General features: G+C 51.0%; 1 protein-coding gene across 1 annotated transcript in view; it reads right to left on the reverse strand.

The window, feature by feature from the left end:
* Nucleotides 1-1,212: 1,212 nt before the first annotated feature.
* The window catches only part of LOC119962492 (coiled-coil domain-containing protein 170-like), a 91,293-nt gene continuing 75,414 nt past the window's right edge, over nt 1,213-17,091 (reverse strand). Inside the window, exons 12-13 of the mRNA XM_038790438.1 lie at nt 12,035-12,271; nt 1,213-1,672 (exon numbers count right to left, since the gene is read on the reverse strand). Of these exons, the coding sequence (XP_038646366.1) occupies nt 1,430-1,672; nt 12,035-12,271 (480 nt within the window). The 3' untranslated portion in view covers nt 1,213-1,429. The remainder of the gene's footprint in view (nt 1,673-12,034; nt 12,272-17,091) is intronic.

The raw sequence follows: 17,091 nt of genomic DNA on the forward strand, positions 1-17,091 counted from the left end.
CAACAGCACAGTGGATGTACCTACACCTCGGGGACTGCAGCGGTTCAAGATGGCGGCTCACCACCGCCTTCTCAGAGGCAATTAGTGCTGGCCCAGCCAGCGATGGCCACATCCCGTAAATGAAGAAAAGGAAAGAGCTGCAGAGGATAGTTAAACCTTTTCCGTTGTGGTATCGTCCATGTAAATCTGTTCTGTGCCTTCTCCAGCTGTCAACCCACTGTCGCTGATTGTCCTTTGTGAAGTTTACCATGATCCCTCTGTCCCCCTGCCCCGTGTATTCCGGTACCGAGGCACACCCGCCAACAAAAACCCCAGCTTTGACACGCGGTCTGTGTTGAGGCAGCTGAGCTGTGACAGGAGCCTCACATATCCTCAATTCTCTGCCCAGAAGGAAGAAGGTGGTCAGCCAGGATTCCAGCCACTGACCGCCTTGCAGAGGGCCCCGCTGCATGTGTGCCTGTCAGGGGAGCGCAGGTCTTGGCCCAGTGGTCAGTCACAGCCCAATACACTCACTGAGTGGACAGAAGTGAAGAACTGAGACCGATTACACAAACAGACAGATTTATTTCAGAAAATAACATTTTCGTGACGGGAACAATTTGAGACATGACGTGGTGAAGTTTGCGGACTCAGAACGAACGGGTGACCGTGGATCTGCGCTTTCCAAGGCTGCTCGCCATCGGGGTTTGACCTCACCTCATGCCTGGGTCTGCTGTAGGCTCATTGCTGGAGGTTAGTCAAGAAGGAATGAGAGATGATCTTATTGAAGCCTATGAGGTTGTGACGGGTCTTGACACAGTGGATGCTGAGAGAATGTTTCCAACTCACGGGAAAGTATAGAACGAGGGGGAAGAGTTTGAAGATAAGGGGTCTGCCATTTAAGTTGGCGATGAGGAGGGATTGCTTCTCTCGGGGGGCAGGGGGGGTCATTAATCTTTGGAATTCTCTTTCCCAGCGAGCAGTGGGGGCTGGGTCATTGAATATATTCAAGGTCGGGTGAGGCAGGAATCTGATTGACAGGGGGATGGGGTTCATGGAGGATGGCAGGAAAGTGGAGTTAAAGCCACAATCAGATCAGCCATTATCTTATTGAATGGTGGAGCAGGCTGAAGGGGCCGAGTGGCCTCCTCCTGCTCCTATTTCTTCAGATCACACCAGTATGGTAGAATGTGAATTAAATGGGCCTTGGTCAAATCTCGTTAACAGTTCCTACAGTAGCATACACTCGCAAGGACACTTCCCATAATCCGTGCACATGTGATGTCCCAACGACACACAATCCTCCACGCACCATATTATCAGGGGAGTGTTTTGGGGAGAGGGGCTGTTGGGGGTTGAGAGAGTGGCTGGGGGTTTACAGAGGCTGTGAACTATGTTGGAATGAAATTCACTGGGGAGCCCTGATGCAGGCCCTCAGCAGAGAGCTGAGTTAAGACCTGCGCTGGCCCCAGTTTGGTGAAGGGCTGCGCGCGGGCTGGGACCCCATGTATCTGACGCCGGTTCTGTCATTGCTCCCTTGCAGCGAGCTGTCCGAGTGGAAAGGTCGCTGGTTGAGGCTTCGCTGGGCCTGCACCAGGCCCTTCAACTGAAGGTAGATCCTCTCATCGGGAACAACCATGCTGTTTGTGTTAAATCCCAGAGCTCTCGTTACAAACTCACGGAAATCCACCAACTGCAAAAACAAACATTGACATCAGACTTGGCCGAGGGTGAGCAGGCATCATTACTGTTTCAAATTCATTCTCAGATATGAGCATCGCAAGCAAGGCTGGCATCAAATACGGCAACGTGGTGATTTTTAAAAATCTGTTCATGGGATGTGAGCGGGAGGGCCAATATTTCTTGTCCATTCCTAATTACCCCGTACGGCTATCCGTAATTCCGGCTTGCTAGGCAGTTTCAGAGGATATTTTAAAAAATTTTACATTTAGAGTACCCAATTCATTTTTTCTCCAATTAAGGGGCAATTTAGCGTCGCCAAGCCACCTAGCCTGCATATCTTTGGGTTGTGGGGGCGAAACCCACGCAAACACGGGGAGAATGTGCAAACTCCACACGGATAGTGACCCAGAACCGGGATCGAACCCGGGACCTCAGTGTCGTGAAGCAGCAGTGCTAACCACTGCGCCACCATGCTGCCCTCAGAGGGCATTTAAGAGGCATTACTGTGGATCTGGGGTCACATGTAGGCCAGATCGGGTAAGGACGGCAGATTTCCTTCCCTAAAGGACATTAGTGAACCAGATGGGTTTTTACGACAATCGACAATGGTTTCATGGTCATCATTAGACTTTCAATGTTAGGGGTTTCCATTTAGGACAGGGATGAGGAGGAATTGCTTCTCTCAGAGGGTAGTGAGCCTCATTCAGAGAGCGGCAGAGGTTGTTCATTTATCATATTCATGGCTGAGTTAGATAGATTTTTGATCGACATGGGAGGCAAGGGTTATGTGGAGGGGGTGGGTAGGTGGGGTGCCGTAGGGGCAGGCAGGAAAATGGAGTTAAGGCATGGTGAGCCAAATGAGTTCATTCTACCACTATTTCTTATGATCTAATGTTCTTATTTTCTTCCCCAGGGGCTGGTTTAGCACAGTGGGCTAAACAGCTGGCTTGTAATGCAGAACAAGGCCAGCAGCGGGGGTTCAATTCCCGTACCGGCCTCCCCGGACAGGCGGCGGAATGTGGCGACTAGGGGCTTTTCACAGTAACTTCATTGAAGCCTACTCCTGACAATAAGCAATTACTACTATTACAAAAGGACATTGATTGTCCATGCGTTAGCTGACTCGAGTATGACTTCGAACATAGTGCTCGAGGTTATTTAATTCAGGAAACATTTTTCTGACCTGGGGTCTCAGCTAACAGGGTAGCACGGTAGCACAGTGGTTAGCACAGTTGCTTCACAGCTCCAGGGTCCCAGGTTCGATTCCCGGCTTGGGTCACTGTCTGTGCGGAGTCTGCACGTCCTCCCCGTGTCTGCGCGGGTTTCCTCCGGGTGCTCCGGTTTCCTCCCACAGTCCAAAGATGTGGGGGTTAGGTGGATTTACCATGCTAAATTGCCCTTTAAGGGGGAGGGGGGGAGGGGGTGGGGGGTGGAGGGGGAGGGGGGAGGGGGGGAGGGGGAGGGGGGGGAGGGGGGAGGGGGGAGGGGGGGAGGAGGAGCTGCTCCTTTGCCATTTCTAACTTTTTCATCCTGCAATATTTAATAATAATAATCGCTTATTGCCACGAGTAGGCTTCAATGAAGTTACTGTGAAAAGCCCCTAGTCGCCACATTCCGGCGCCTGTCGAATTGAACCCGCGCTGCTGGTCTTGCTCTGCTTTACAAGCCAGCTGTTTAGCCCACTGTGCTGAACCAACAATCTGTGCTAAACCAGAATACCGATCTGCACCGTCAGGGATAGTCTACACCTGAACTTTGTTGGGGTGGTGATCTCACTCTGCGACAGGGGACGAAGCTAGCTGTTTTGTGAGTACAAGAACTGGTGACAAGGTGAATAAAATATGTACCAAAGGAAACTAAATAATTGAATGAAATATTGAAGTCGTTAATTAAAATATATTAAGAATGATGGAAGATTGATGTGTCAAGGCTGGCAGCATGTGGGCACTCCCGGGTACCATGTGAACCAGGACACAGAAGTCTACAGTCAGAGGAGCTTCAGTTCAGGGACATTCCCATACCAGCCTCCCCGAACAGGCGCCGGAATGTGGCGACTAGGGGCTTTTCACAGTAACTTCATTTGAAGCCTACTTGTGACAATAAGCGATTTTCATTTCATTCATTTTTCATTTCATTGAGCTGAGGGCCAAACTTCAGCCACTGCGGTGGGGGAGGGGAAGGTTAGCTTTGTACCAGGAGGTGGTCACACCCCTTGGGATAGGGTCTTCTGACTTGTTCAGTGGTTGGGGACTCCTGGGGTGGGAAGGGGTTTAGGGTTGGGGCTAGGGTTAGTGAGTGAGGTGGGTAAGGAGACCCAGAGGGCAGGGAGTGCGGAATCCTCAGGATTTTCAGACGTACAGGTTAGGTGGGGTTATGTGGATTGGCCGTGCTGAAGAAAATTGTCCTTTCGTGTCCAAAGATGCGCAGGTCAGGTGGGGTTTGCACATTCTCCCCGTGTTTGCGCGGGTTTTGCCCCCACAACCCAAAAGATGTGCAGGGTAGGTGGATTGGCCACGCTAAATTGCGCCTGAATTGGAAAAAATGAATTGGATACTCTAACAAGTTAAAACAAGGTTAGGTGGGGTTAAGGGGTGATGAGATTGGGGTGGGGGTGGGGGGGATGGGCCTCGGTAGGGCGCTGTTTCAGAGGGTTAGTACAGAGGCGATGGGCCGCATGGCTGCCTTCGACACTGTATTGCCCTATTGTGTATTTTCTTTTTTTTTCATGTACTTAATGACCTGTTGAGCTGCTCGCAGAAAAATACTTTTAACTGTACCTCGGTACACGTGGCAATAAACAAAACCCAAATCCTGTTGAGGGGGTCTATGAATTATCCAACAGGTTTGAGGTTCTTTCAGTTGGTTAGGGTGAGAGTGGTGGCTGCAGGGTGGATGACCTTACTGGGCATGGTGGTACCGGGAGCCATTCCAACGGGGGCAGTAAAATATATTGTTGTGGCAGTGGGGGATAGTATAGTGAGGGAGAGTGACGCTGTTCTTTGTCACAAAGAGTGAGAGTCCGGCCTGCCCAGTGTCAGGGACATCTGCTCAGGGCTGGAGAGGACGTTGCCGTGGGAGGGGAGGATCCAGACACCATGGTCTATGTAGGTACAGACTGCATGGGCAAGGCAAAGAAAGAGGTTCTGCATAGTCACTCTAAGGAGCCAGACATCAACTTAAGAAGCAGGAACTCAAAGGATTATTACCTGAACCGCATGCAAATTGGCAGAGAGCAAATAAGATCAGAGAGATGAAGGCGTGGCTCAAAGATTGGTGTGGGAGAATTGGTTCTGGTTCGAGGGGCACTGGCAATAATACTGGGAAAAGTGGGATCTGTACCGTGGGGGATAGTCTGCACCTGAACCGTGTTGGAGCTAGTGTTCTAGTGCGTCACATAACGAGGAAAGTAGAGAGGGTTTGAAACTGAATCGTGGGGGCAAGGGATCAAATTTGAGAAGATGTGGCACATAAAGAGCAGAAACAAGTCAAGAGAGAAAGGTATTAAGATGGAAATGATGAACAGACCGTGTCAGGAAGGATCAGAGATATCAAATCCAAGAGTAAATCAGCAGATGGGGCGAGAGGTTAGATTGGGGCCGAAATACACATGGTATTTCGGAAGGACAAAAATCTAGGAACAGGTAAAAGGATAGCCCTGTTAATTAAAGGTGGCATTAGTACAACAGAAAGGGATGACCTAAGTCCAGGAAACCAAATGTAGAAGAGGTCTGGGTAGAATTGACAAATGGTAAAATCAAGAAGGCACTTGTGGGAGTGGTGTACAGGCCCCCTAACAGTAACCACATGGTAGGGTGGAGTATAAAGGAAGAGATAATGAGAGCCTGTATAGTGATAATTTGGGGGATTTTAATCTCCATATAGATTGAAAAAATTAGTTGTGCAAAAGTAGCCCAGACAAGGAGTTTATAGAATGTTTTTGAGATAGTTTTTATTCGCACACCACCTTCTGGAGTTGGCCAGAGAACAGGCTATACAAGACCTGGGAGTGCAATAAGATAGGATCAGCGACCTCATAATGAACATAGAACATAGAACAGTACAGCACAGAACAGGCCCTTCGGCCCTCGATGTTGTGCCGAGCAATGATCACCCTACTTAAACCCACGTAACCCAACAATCCCCCCATTAAACTTAAACTACGGGCAATTTAGCATGGCCAATCCACCTAACCCACACATCTTTGGACTGTGGGAGGAAACCGGAGCACCCGGAGAAAACCCACGCACACACGGGAAGGACGTGCAGACTCCACACAGACAGTGACCCAGCCGGGAATCGAACCTGGGACCCTGGAGCTGTGAAGCATTGATGCTAACCACCATGCTACCCTGCTGCCCTGTGAAGGCAGCCAAGGATCGGCAGCAGGTCAAAAGATTAGACAGAATGTAAAAAATAGCAAAGAATGGCTAAAAGATCAATGAGGCGGGGAAAAATAGAGTACGAGGGAAAGCTAGCTAGAATTATGAAAATGGATAATAAGAGTTTTTATTTTAAAAAATTTCAAAGAAAAGAGTGAATAAAGTGATCCTGTAGAAAGTGCGTCTGAGGAAATAATAGTGGAAAATAAGGAGATGGCAGATGAACCGAACGGGTATTTGTTATCAGTCTTCACCATAGAGGATTCAAGTAACATCCCAGAATATCTGTAAATGGGGAAATGAAAGGGATAGAGGAATTCACCTTCACCAGAGAAGTGGTACTGAACAAATTGTTGGAGATATGGGCTGGCAAGTCACCAGGTCCAGATGGTCTTCATCTTAGAGTCTTGAGAAAAGTGAGTAATGAGATTGTTGATCTGCTGGTTTTAATTTTTGAAAATTCCCTAGATTCACGGAATGTTCCATTAGATTTAAAGATGGCAAATGTAACTCCTTTATACAAAAAGGGAGGGAGACAGAAAGTAGGAAGATATAGGACAGTTAGTCGACCATAATTAGAGTTAGATTTATTGTCACGTGTACCGAGGTACAGTGAAAAGTATTGTCCAGTCAGATCGCGCCACACATGAAAAACAGGATATACGATAAATACACAAATTAAATACATCTGCCATAGGGAAAATAGAAGCTTATAGAACAGTACAGCACAGAACAGGCCCTTCGGCCCTCGATATTGTGCCGAGCAATGATCACCCTACTCAAGCCCACATATCCACCATATACCTGTGACCCAACAACCCCCCCCCCCCCCCCCAACCTTACTTTTTAGGACACTACGGGCAATTTAGCATGGCTAATCCACCTAACCTGCACGTCTTTGGACTGTGGGAGGAAACCGGAGCACCCGGAGGAAACCCACGCACACACGGGGAGGACGTGCAGACTCCACACAGACAGTGACCCAGCCGGGAATCGAACCTGGGACCCTGGAGCTGTGAAGCATTTATGCTAACCACCATGCTACCGTGCTGCCCAAAGAAAATGTTAGAAGCTATCATTTCAAAAGTTATAGCAGGCACTTTGGTAACTTCAAGGTAAATAGGCAGAGTCAACATGGTTTTGTGAAAGGGAAATCAGGTTTAACCAAATTGGGGTTCTTTGTCGAAGTAACATGTGCTGTGGATAAAGGGGAACCGGTGGATGTACTGTACTTAGATCTCTAGAAGGCATTTGAAAAGGGACCACATAAAAGGTTATTGCAGAAAATATCAGCATCAATAATTTATATTAATGTCACAAGTAGGTTTACATTAACACTGCAATGACTCGGCGAATGTGGAGAAGGTGCAGAGCTGGGTCAGAAAGGTTGACTCCCAATGGGTTAGAATGGAGGAGAGTTTGGGTAGGGGTGTCAGGATTAAAGGCGCTAGTTACAGCACCGCACCTGACCGCCCCGGGGAGATACTCAGGGAGTCCGGTAGTAATAGCTTTGTTGAGAATTTGGAGGCAGTTTCGACAGCACTTTGGGTTGGGGGCAGGATCAAGGGAAATGCCGATTCGGGGTAACCATAGATTTGGGCCAGGGAAGTGGGATGGAAATTTTCGGAGATGGGAGGAGAAGGGGATTAGAACACTAAAAGATTTGTTTCTTGGGGGTCGTTTTGCAGGATTGAAGAAGCTGGGAGCGAAGTATGGGCTGGAGCAGGGGGTAATATTTAGATACTTGCAGGTTCGAGACTTTGCCAGGAAGGAGATACAGAGCTTCCCAGTGGAGCCGGCTTCCACATTGCTGGAGGAGGTGCTGCCGACAGGGGGACTGGAGAAGGGGGTAGTGTCGGAGGTTTACGGGGCTATTTTGGAGGAGGAGATGGCGCCGCTAGAAGGGATCAAGGCAAAGTGGGAGGAAGAGTTGGGAGAGGATATGGAGGAGGGGGTCTGGTGTGAGGTGCTCTGGAGAGTGAATGCCTCCACCTCGTGTGCGAGGTTGGGGCTGATACAGCTGAAGGTGGTGTATAGAGCGCACCTTACAAGGGTGAGGATGAGCCGGCTCTTTGAGGGGGTAGAAGACGTGTGTGAACGTTGGCAAGTGGTGTTTAACGTGGATAAGTGTGAGGTCATGCATTTTGGTCAGAAAAATGGAAAGCACCTTATTATCTAAATGTGGAGAGACTTTGGGGAGCTCCGATGCAGAGGGATCTGGGGGGCCTCGTGCATGAGTCACAGAAAACAAGCACGCGGGTGCAGCAGGTAATAAAGAAAGCGGCATTTATAGCTAAAGGGATAGAATATGAAGGTAAGTAAGTGTAATTATGCAAGGCATTGGTGAGAGCCCACCTGGAGTATTGTGCACAGTTCTGGGCCCCTTATCTGAGGAAAGATGTAGTTGGAGGCAGTTCAGAGGAGGTTCACTGGATCGATTCCAGAGATGAGGGTTTGTCGCATGAAGAGAGATTGAACAGTTTAGGCCGATACTCTTGCATGTTTAGAAGAATGAGGGGGAATCAAATTAAGATATTAAAATGGTAGACGGTCTGGATAAAGGAGACGGTGGAACTGATGCTTCCTCTTGGGGGCCATTCTAGAACGAGAGGTCATTGTCTCAGGATTAAGGGGCAGCAAATTTAAAACAGATTTGAGGAGAAACCTCTCCCAAAGGGTTGTGAATCTGTGGAATTCGCTGCCCCAGAGTGTGGGGGATGCTGGGACAGTGAGTAAATTTAAGGAGGAGTTAGACAGATTTTTAATTGGTAATGGGTTACGGAGAACCCTAGTTCTTATTAGAAAGAGCTATTCTGTCTAATTCCATCTTCCAGCTCTTGGCCTGTAGCTCTGTAGGTAACAGCACCTCAAGCACAAATCTGGTGTTCTTGATTAATAAGGGGACATGGGGTTGTGGGGATAAGGCAGGAGAATGGGGATGAGAAACATATCAGCCATGATCGAATGGCGGAGCAGACTCAATGGGATCAACAGCCTAATTATGGTCTTATATCTTATGGTTTTATGGTCTAAAATATAAATCCATGTTATAGGGGGTAATATTGGCATGGATTGAAAATTGGCTGGCTAACAGAGAACTGAGTTGGCTTCAATAAGTCATTTTCTGCCTGACAGGATATAATGAGCGGTGAGCCACAGGGATCAGTGCTGGGGCCTCAACTGTTTGCAATTTATATAAATAATTTGGATGAAGGGGCTGAAGGTCTGCTTGCCAAGTTTGCTGGTTGCCAAAGATAAGTAGGAAAGTAATTTGTGAAGAGGACGTAAGGAGGTTACAAAGGGACACAGATAGGTTAAGTGAGTGGGTAAAGATCTGGGAAATGGAATATAATGTGGGAAAATGTGAAATTGTCCATTTACAAAGAACAAAGAAAAGTACAGCACAGGAACAGACCCTTCGGCCCTCCAAGCCCATGCCGACCATGCTGCCCAGGGTCCGTATCCCTCTATTCCCATCCTATTCATGTATTTGTCAAGATGCCCCTTAAATGTCACTATCGTCCCTGCTTCCACCACCTTCTCCAGCAGCGAGTTCCAGGCACCCACTACCCTCTGTGTAAAAAACTTGCCTCCTACATTTCCTCTAAACCTTGCCCCTTGCACCTTAAACCTATGTCCCCTAGTAATTGACCCCTCTACCCTGGAAAAAAGCCTCTGACTATCCACTCTGTCTATGCCCTGATAATTTTGTAGCTCTCTATCAGGTCGCCCCTCAACCTCCGTCATTCCAGTGAGAACAAACCAAGTTTATTCAACCGCTCCTCGTAGCTAATGCCCTCCATACCAGGCAACATCCTGGCAAATCTCTTGTGCACCCTCTCTAAAGCCTCTACATCCTTCTGGTAGTGTGGCGACCAGAATTGAACACTATACTCCAAGTGTGGCCTAACTAAGGTTCTATACAGCTGGAAGGTCATATTTAGCAGGAAGAATAAAAGAGAAGCTTATTGTCCAAACGGTGAGAGATTGCAGAGCTGTGAGATGCAGAGGGATCTGGGTGTCCTAGTGCATGAATCACAAAAGGCCGGGACACAGGTACAGCAAGTAATTAGGAAAGCTGACAGAATGTTATTGTTTATTGTGAGGGGGAATTGGCTACAAAGGTATTGAGGTTATGATCTAGTTACACAGGGATTGGTGAGATCACATCTGGAGTATTGTCTACAGTATTCGTCTCCTTATTTAAGGAAATATGTAAATGTGTCAGAATCAGTTCAGAGAGGGTTTACCGTGAATAATACCAGGAATGGGTGGGTTTATTTATGAGGAACGGTCGGACAGACTCGGGCTGGTACCTGCTGGAGTTTAGAAGAGTGAGAGGCGACTTGATTGAAAGATACAAGATGCTGAGGGGTATTGACAGGGTGGATGTGGGGAGGATGTTTCCTCTGGTGGGAGAATCTAGAACCTGGGGTCACAGTTTAAAAATAAGAGGTTGCTCATTTACAGTAAGAAGTCTTACAACACCAGGTTAAAGCCCAACAGGTTTGTTTCGAATCGCTAGCTTTTCGAATCATTTGCTCATTTAAGACGGAGATGAGGGAATGTTTTCTCTCAGAGGGTGGAGAGTCTCTGGAACTCTCTTCTCTGAAAGGCAGAGGACGCAGAATCTTTGAAAATGAAGTTTAAGTTACAATCAGATCAGAGCAGGGTCGAGGGGCCGAATGGCCTCCTCCTGTTCCTAATGCGTCTGTTCCGACAATTTTACAGAAAGCAGAGAGCTTCGTGGTCACTTTTGCTGACGCCAATTTTTAATTTCTCCCCCTCAGCAAAATCGAACCCTTTGGTTTCTGGCACAACAGCAACTGGGCCCCTTTTCAAAGTTAAACAGGTCCAATCAGGTGCTTCGCTCGAGCATTATCAAACAAAATGTGACTCAGTCACATGAGGAGCTATTTGTAATTCGGTGATGGGATGTGGGCGCCGTTGGCACGGCCAGCATTTGTTGCCCATCCTTAATTACCTGGGCACTTTCAGAGGACATTTCAGAGTCGGCCACATTGCTGTGGGTCTGGAGTCACGTGTAGGCCAGACCGAGTCAGGATGGCAGATTTCCTTCCCTAAAGGACATTACTGAACCAGATGGGTTTTTACAATGATCACTGATAGTGTTGTCATGATATGCAAACATGCAACCAATGAACACTCAGAATAGGACACAACCAATGGGCAGTCAGGACACTCAGAGGTGGCATCACCACAAGGGGGCATGACATAGACACTATAAAAGGGATGAGGCACTCACACCCTGCCTCTTTCCACAGACAGACATCTAGAGAGTTAGACAGGGTTGATCAGCAGCATCACACCCCAGCACGTGGCTTAGAGCAAGCTGGTACAGTTAGACTGAGTTACTACAGTTAGATTAGCAGAGAGTCGAACTCATTAGAGAACTGTGTTAATAGTTCAATAAACACGGTGAACTCATTTCAGAATCTGGAGCATCCTTTAGTTGAGACTGCATCAAGTAGCAGCCTGTGTTATCCAAAGCAGCAGAACACAACAGGTATCACGGTCACCATTACTGAGGCCAGCTTTATGTTCCAGATTTAAGACTTGAATTGAAATTCCACCAGCTGCCGTAGTGGGGTTTGAACCCATGACCCTGGAGCATTAGCCTGGGCCCAGGGTTTCCTGTCCAGTGACATTTTATCTATGCCACCATCTTGCCCCCAACCCAAAAAGTGGACAAAGAGGTCGGTTCTGAGGAGAATCTAAAGGAGACGAGAGGGAGAGTGGATCCTGCAGAGAGATGGCCCAGAGCAATAATGGACTGATTGAAAAAGGAAGGATGATCATTTTAAATTTGAAGCTTTGCCACATCACGAACGATACAGGCTGAATGTGTGAAAGGTGCGGGGACAGGAACCGACTTTGCAGGGGCCGGCAGGTTAACCTGTGGAGCTCTGCAATCGTCAGCTGTGGGGGAGGGGAGGGGGGCATGAAAACAACGCAAACCCTCCAAAACCCACCTGTCTCTCTCTCCGTGCTACCTCCTCCAGCGCCCTCTTTGTGGAGTGGAGTTCATTCCCCAGAGCTGTCAGCGTGTTCTGTGTCTGCTCATCCCTTTCCCAGGCCCCGTGTTGTGCCTGATCCAGCTCTGACCTCAGGGTCAGCACCTTCCCGGCTGCCTTCTCCTTAATTGCCTCCAGTTTTTCCAGGGATTCGCTCAGCTGCTCGATCGTCCTGCTCTGCCCCCTGGTGGTTGCCTGTGGGAAGATAACCGGCGGAAAGGGTTTATTTGGAATCCTGGGCGGGATTCTCTAATCCCGCGGCAGAGTGTCCACGCCGTAGTGAACGCCGCCGCGTTTAACGGCGGCGAGAACGGGCCGACCCGGCGACTAATTCTGGCCCGCAACAGGAGCCAGCACGGCGGTTCCCGCTTCTCCAGCTGCTGATCCTGTCGTGAACGGGGCGCCGCGGGATCCTCGCATGCGCAGTGCCGGCCCCGACACAACATGGCGCAGAGCCACAGGGGCCGGCGCGGAAAAAACAAGGCCCCCAGCCAGAGAGGCCGGCCCGCCGATCGGTGCCCCCCTCCCCCGGGGTCGGACCCCCACTCCCCCCCTCAGGTCGCCCCCCCCCCCCTCCCCCGGGGTCGGACTCCCACTCCCCCATCAGGTCGCCCCCCCCCCCCCCCCCCCCCCCCCCCCCCCATCAGGTCGCCACCCCCCCCGGGGTCGGACTCCCACTCCCCTCATCAGGTCGCCCCCCCCCCATCAGGTCGCCACCCCCCCGGGGTCGGACTCCCACTCCCCCCATCAGGTCGCCCCCCCCCCCCCCCCATCAGGTCGCCACCCCCCCCGGGGTCGGACTCCCACTCCCCCCATCAGGTCGCCCCCCCCCTCCCCCGGGGTCGGACTCCCACTCCCCCCATCAGGTCGCCCCCCCCCCCCCCACCCCGACCCTTCCACGCCGAGTTCCCGCCGGCTGAGAGCAGATGTGGACGGCGCCGGTGGAGCCTTGGTGTTTTCACGACGGCCGCTCGGCCAACCCTGGGCCGCGAATCGGCGGGACGGCCCCCGACCGGCGCCGCGCCAACCACGCCGGCGCCAATGGTGCCGATTCTCTGCGGAGAATGGCGTGCCGGCGTTGGGGGAGGCGTGGCCCGATGGCGGGGATTCTCCGGCCCGGCCCTGGGCTGGGAGAATCCTATCCCCTGCTTGCCTTCCATAGGGCACGGTGGATTAATATCCCTCCCCTGCCCAATGAGCCACTCAGCTGCCCATTCTCATCGGCAGTACCATCTCCACCAGCTGCAGAGTTGGACAGTATTTGGTGCGCCATCTCTGGCTCCTGGTGGGAGATTTTCTCTCCATGTACACGTGCGTGCATGTAGGTACACGTGTGTATTTTTCTGAAGTCTTTGATGGAATGTGGACATTGTAGGCTGGACCAGCGTGTGCTGCTCATCTCTCTCTCTGCAGGACCCTCTCTCTCTCTCTGCGGGATCCTCTCTCTCTCTGCAGGACCCTCTCTCTCTCTCTCTGCAGGATCCTCTCTCTCTCTGCAGGATCCTCTCTCTCTCTCTGCAGGATCCTCTCTCTCTCTCTGCGGGATCCTCTCTCTCTCTCTGCAGGACCCTCTCTCTCTCTCTCTGCAGGATCCTCTCTCTCTCTGCAGGATCCTCTCACTCTCTCTGCAGGATCCTCTCTCTCTCTCTCTGCAGGATCCTCTCTCTCTCTGCAGGATCCTCTCTCTCTCTGCAGGATCCACTCTCTCTCTCTCTCTGCAGGATCCTCTCTCTCTCTCTCTGCAGGATCCTCTCTCTCTCTCTGCAGGATCCGCTCTCTCTCTCTCTCTGCAGGATCCTCTCTCTCTCTCTGCAGGACCCTCTCTCTCTCTCTCTGCAGGACCCTCTCTCTCTCTCTGCAGGATCCTCTCTCTCTCTCTGCAGGATCCACTCTCTCTCTCTCTCTGCAGGATCCTCTCTCTCTCTCTCTCTGCAGGATCCTCTCTCTCTCTCTCTGCAGGATCCACTCTCTCTCTGCAGGATCCACTCTCTCTCTCTCTCTCTCTGCAGGATCCTCTCTCTCTCTCTCTGCAGGATCCACTCTCTCTCTCTCTCTGCAGGATCCTCTCTCTCTCTCTCTCTCTGCAGGATCCTCTCTCTCTCTCTGCAGGATTCTCTCTCTCTCTCTGCAGGATCCACTCTCTCTCTGCAGGATCCTCTCTCTCTCTCTGCAGGACCCTCTCTCTCTGCAGGATCCACTCTCTCTCTCTCTCTGCAGGATCCACTCTCTCTCTCTGCAGGATCCACTCTCTCTCTCTCTCTCTGCAGGACCCTCTCTCTCTCTGCAGGATCCACTCTCTCTCTCTCTCTCTGCAGGACCCTCTCTCTCTCTCTGCCGGATCCTCTCTCTCTCTCTCTCTCTCTCTGCAGGATCCAATCTCTCTCTCTGCAGGATCCTCTCTCTCTCTCTCTCTGCAGGATCCACTCTCTATGCAGGATCCACTCTCTCTCTCTCTGCAAGACCCTCTCTCTCTCTCTCTGCAGGATCCTCTCTCTCTCTCTGCAGGATCCACTCTCTCTGCAGGATCCTCTCTCTCTCTCTGCAGGATCCACTCTCTCTGCAGGATCCTCTCTCTCTGCAGGATCCTCTCTCTCTACATGATCCTCTCTCTCTCTGCAGGATCGTCTCTCTCTCTCTGCAAGACCCTCTCTCTCTCTCTGCAGGATCCACTCTCTCTCTCTCTGCAGGATCCTCTCTCTCTCTCTCTCTCTGCAGGATCCTCTCTCTCTCTCTGCAGGATCCGCTCTCTCTCTCTCTCTGCGGGATCCTCTCTCTCTCTCTGCAGGACCCTCTCTCTCTCTCTGCAGGACCCTCTCTCTCTCTGCAGGATCCGCTCTCTCTCTGCAGGATCCTCTCTCTCTCTCTGCAGGACCCTCTCTCTCTCTCTCTGCAGGATCCGCTCTCTCTCTCTCTCTCTGCAGGAGCCTCTCTCTCTCTCTCTGCAGGATCCACTCTCTCTCTCTCTGCAGGATCCTCTCTCTCTCTCTCTGCAGGATCCACTCTCTCTCTGCAGGATCCACTCTCTCTCTCTGCAGGATCCTCTCTCTCTCTCTGCAGGATCCTCTCTCTCTCTCTCTGCAGGATCCTCTCTCTCTCTCTGCAGGATCCCCTCTCTCTCTTAGATCCTCTCTCTTGCAGGATCCTCCTATCTATCTCTCTGCGGGGAATACCTCTCTCTGCAGGATCCTCTCTCTCTGCAGGATCCTCGTGCTCTCTCTGCTGATCCTCTCTCCTGCGGATCCCCTCTCTCTCTCGCAGGATCCTTTCCTCTCCTCTGCATAATGCCTCCTCTCCTCTCTCTGCAGGATCCCCTCTCTCTGCATGATCCCCCTCTCTCTCTCTGCAGGAAATCATTTCTCTCTGCAGAATGCTCTCATCTCTCTGCGGCCCGCTCTCTCACATTTTTTCCTCTCTGCAGGATCCACTCTCTCTCTCTCTGATCCACTCTCTCTCTCTCTGATCCACTCTCTCTCTCTCTCTGCAGGATCCTCTCTCTCTGCGGGATTCTCTCTCTCTCTGCAGGATCCTCTCTCTCTCTCTCTGCAGGATCCTCTCTCTCTCTCTGCAGGATCCACTCTCTCTCTCTGCAGGATCCCCTCTCTCTGCAGGATCCTCTCTCTCTCTCTCTGCGGCATCCTCTCTCTCTCTCTCTCTGCATGATCCACTCTCTCTCTCTCTCTGCAGGATCCTCTCTCTCTCTCTGCAGGATCCTCTCTCTCTGCAGGATTCTCTCTCTCTCTGCAGGATCCACTCTCTCTCTCTGCAGGATCCACTCTCTCTCTCTGCAGGATCATCTCTTTCTCTCTCTCTGCAGGATCCACTCTCTCTTTCTGCAGGATCCTCTCTCTCTCTCTGCAGGATTATCTCTTTCTCTCTCTCTGCAGGATCCACTCTCTCTCTCTGCAGGATCCACTCTCTCTCTCTGCAGGATCATCTCTTTCTCTCTCTCTGCAGGATCCACTCTCTCTTTCTGCAGGATCCTCTCTCTCTCTCTGCAGGATCTTCTCTCTCTCTCTGCAGGGTCCTCTCTCTCTGCAGGATCCTCTCTCTCTCTGCGCATGATCCTCTCTCTCTCTCTCTGCAGGATCCTCTCTCTCTCTCTGCAGGATCCTCTCTCTCTCTCTGCAGGATCTACTCTCTCTCTCTGTGGGATCCTCTCTCTCTGCAGGATCCTCTCTCTCTCTCTCTGCAGGATCCTCTCTCTCTCTCTCTCTGCAAGATCCACTCTCTCTCTCTGCAGGATCCCCTCTCTCTGCAGGATCCTCTCTCTCTCTCTGCAGGATCCTCTCTCTCTCTCTCTGCAGGATCCTCTCTCTCTCTCTCTATGCAGGACCCTCTCTCTCTCTCTCTCTCTCTGCAGGATCCCCTCTCTCTGCAGGATCCTCTCTCTCTCTGCGGCATCCTCTCTCTCTCTCTGTGCAGGATCCACTCTCTCTCTCTCTGCAGGATCCTCTCTCTCTCTCTGCAGGATCCTCTCTCTCTGCGGGATTCTCTCTCTCTCTGCAGGATCCTCTCTTTCTCTCTCTCTGCAGGATCCCCTCTCTCTCTCTCTCTGCAGGATCCACTCTCTCTCTCTCTGCAGGATCCACTCTCTCTCTCTCTGCAGGATCCTCTCTTTCTCTCTCTCTGCAGGATCCTCTCTCTCTCTCTCTGTATGATCCTCTCTCTCTCTCTCTCTGCAGGATCCTCTCTCTCTCTCTCTCTTTGCAGGATCCTCGCTCTCTCTCTCTCTCTGCAGGATCCTCTCTTTCTCTCTCTCTGCAAGATCCTCTCTCTCTCTCTGCAGGATCCACTCTCTCTCTCTGCAGGATCCCCTCTCTCTCTCTGCAGGATCCTTTCTCTCTCTCTCTCTCTGCAGGATCCTCTCTCTGCAGGATCCTCTCTCTCTCTCTGCAGGATCTACTCTCTCTCTCTCTGGGATCCTCTCTCTCCGCCCGATCCTCTCTCTCTCTCTCTCTGCAGGATCCTCTCTCTCTCTCTCTCTCTGCAGGATCCACTCTCTCTCTCTGCAGGAT

Source organism: Scyliorhinus canicula, chromosome 2 (genome assembly GCF_902713615.1).
Source record: "Scyliorhinus canicula chromosome 2, sScyCan1.1, whole genome shotgun sequence".
In the NCBI taxonomy this organism is placed as follows: Eukaryota; Metazoa; Chordata; class Chondrichthyes; order Carcharhiniformes; family Scyliorhinidae; genus Scyliorhinus; species Scyliorhinus canicula.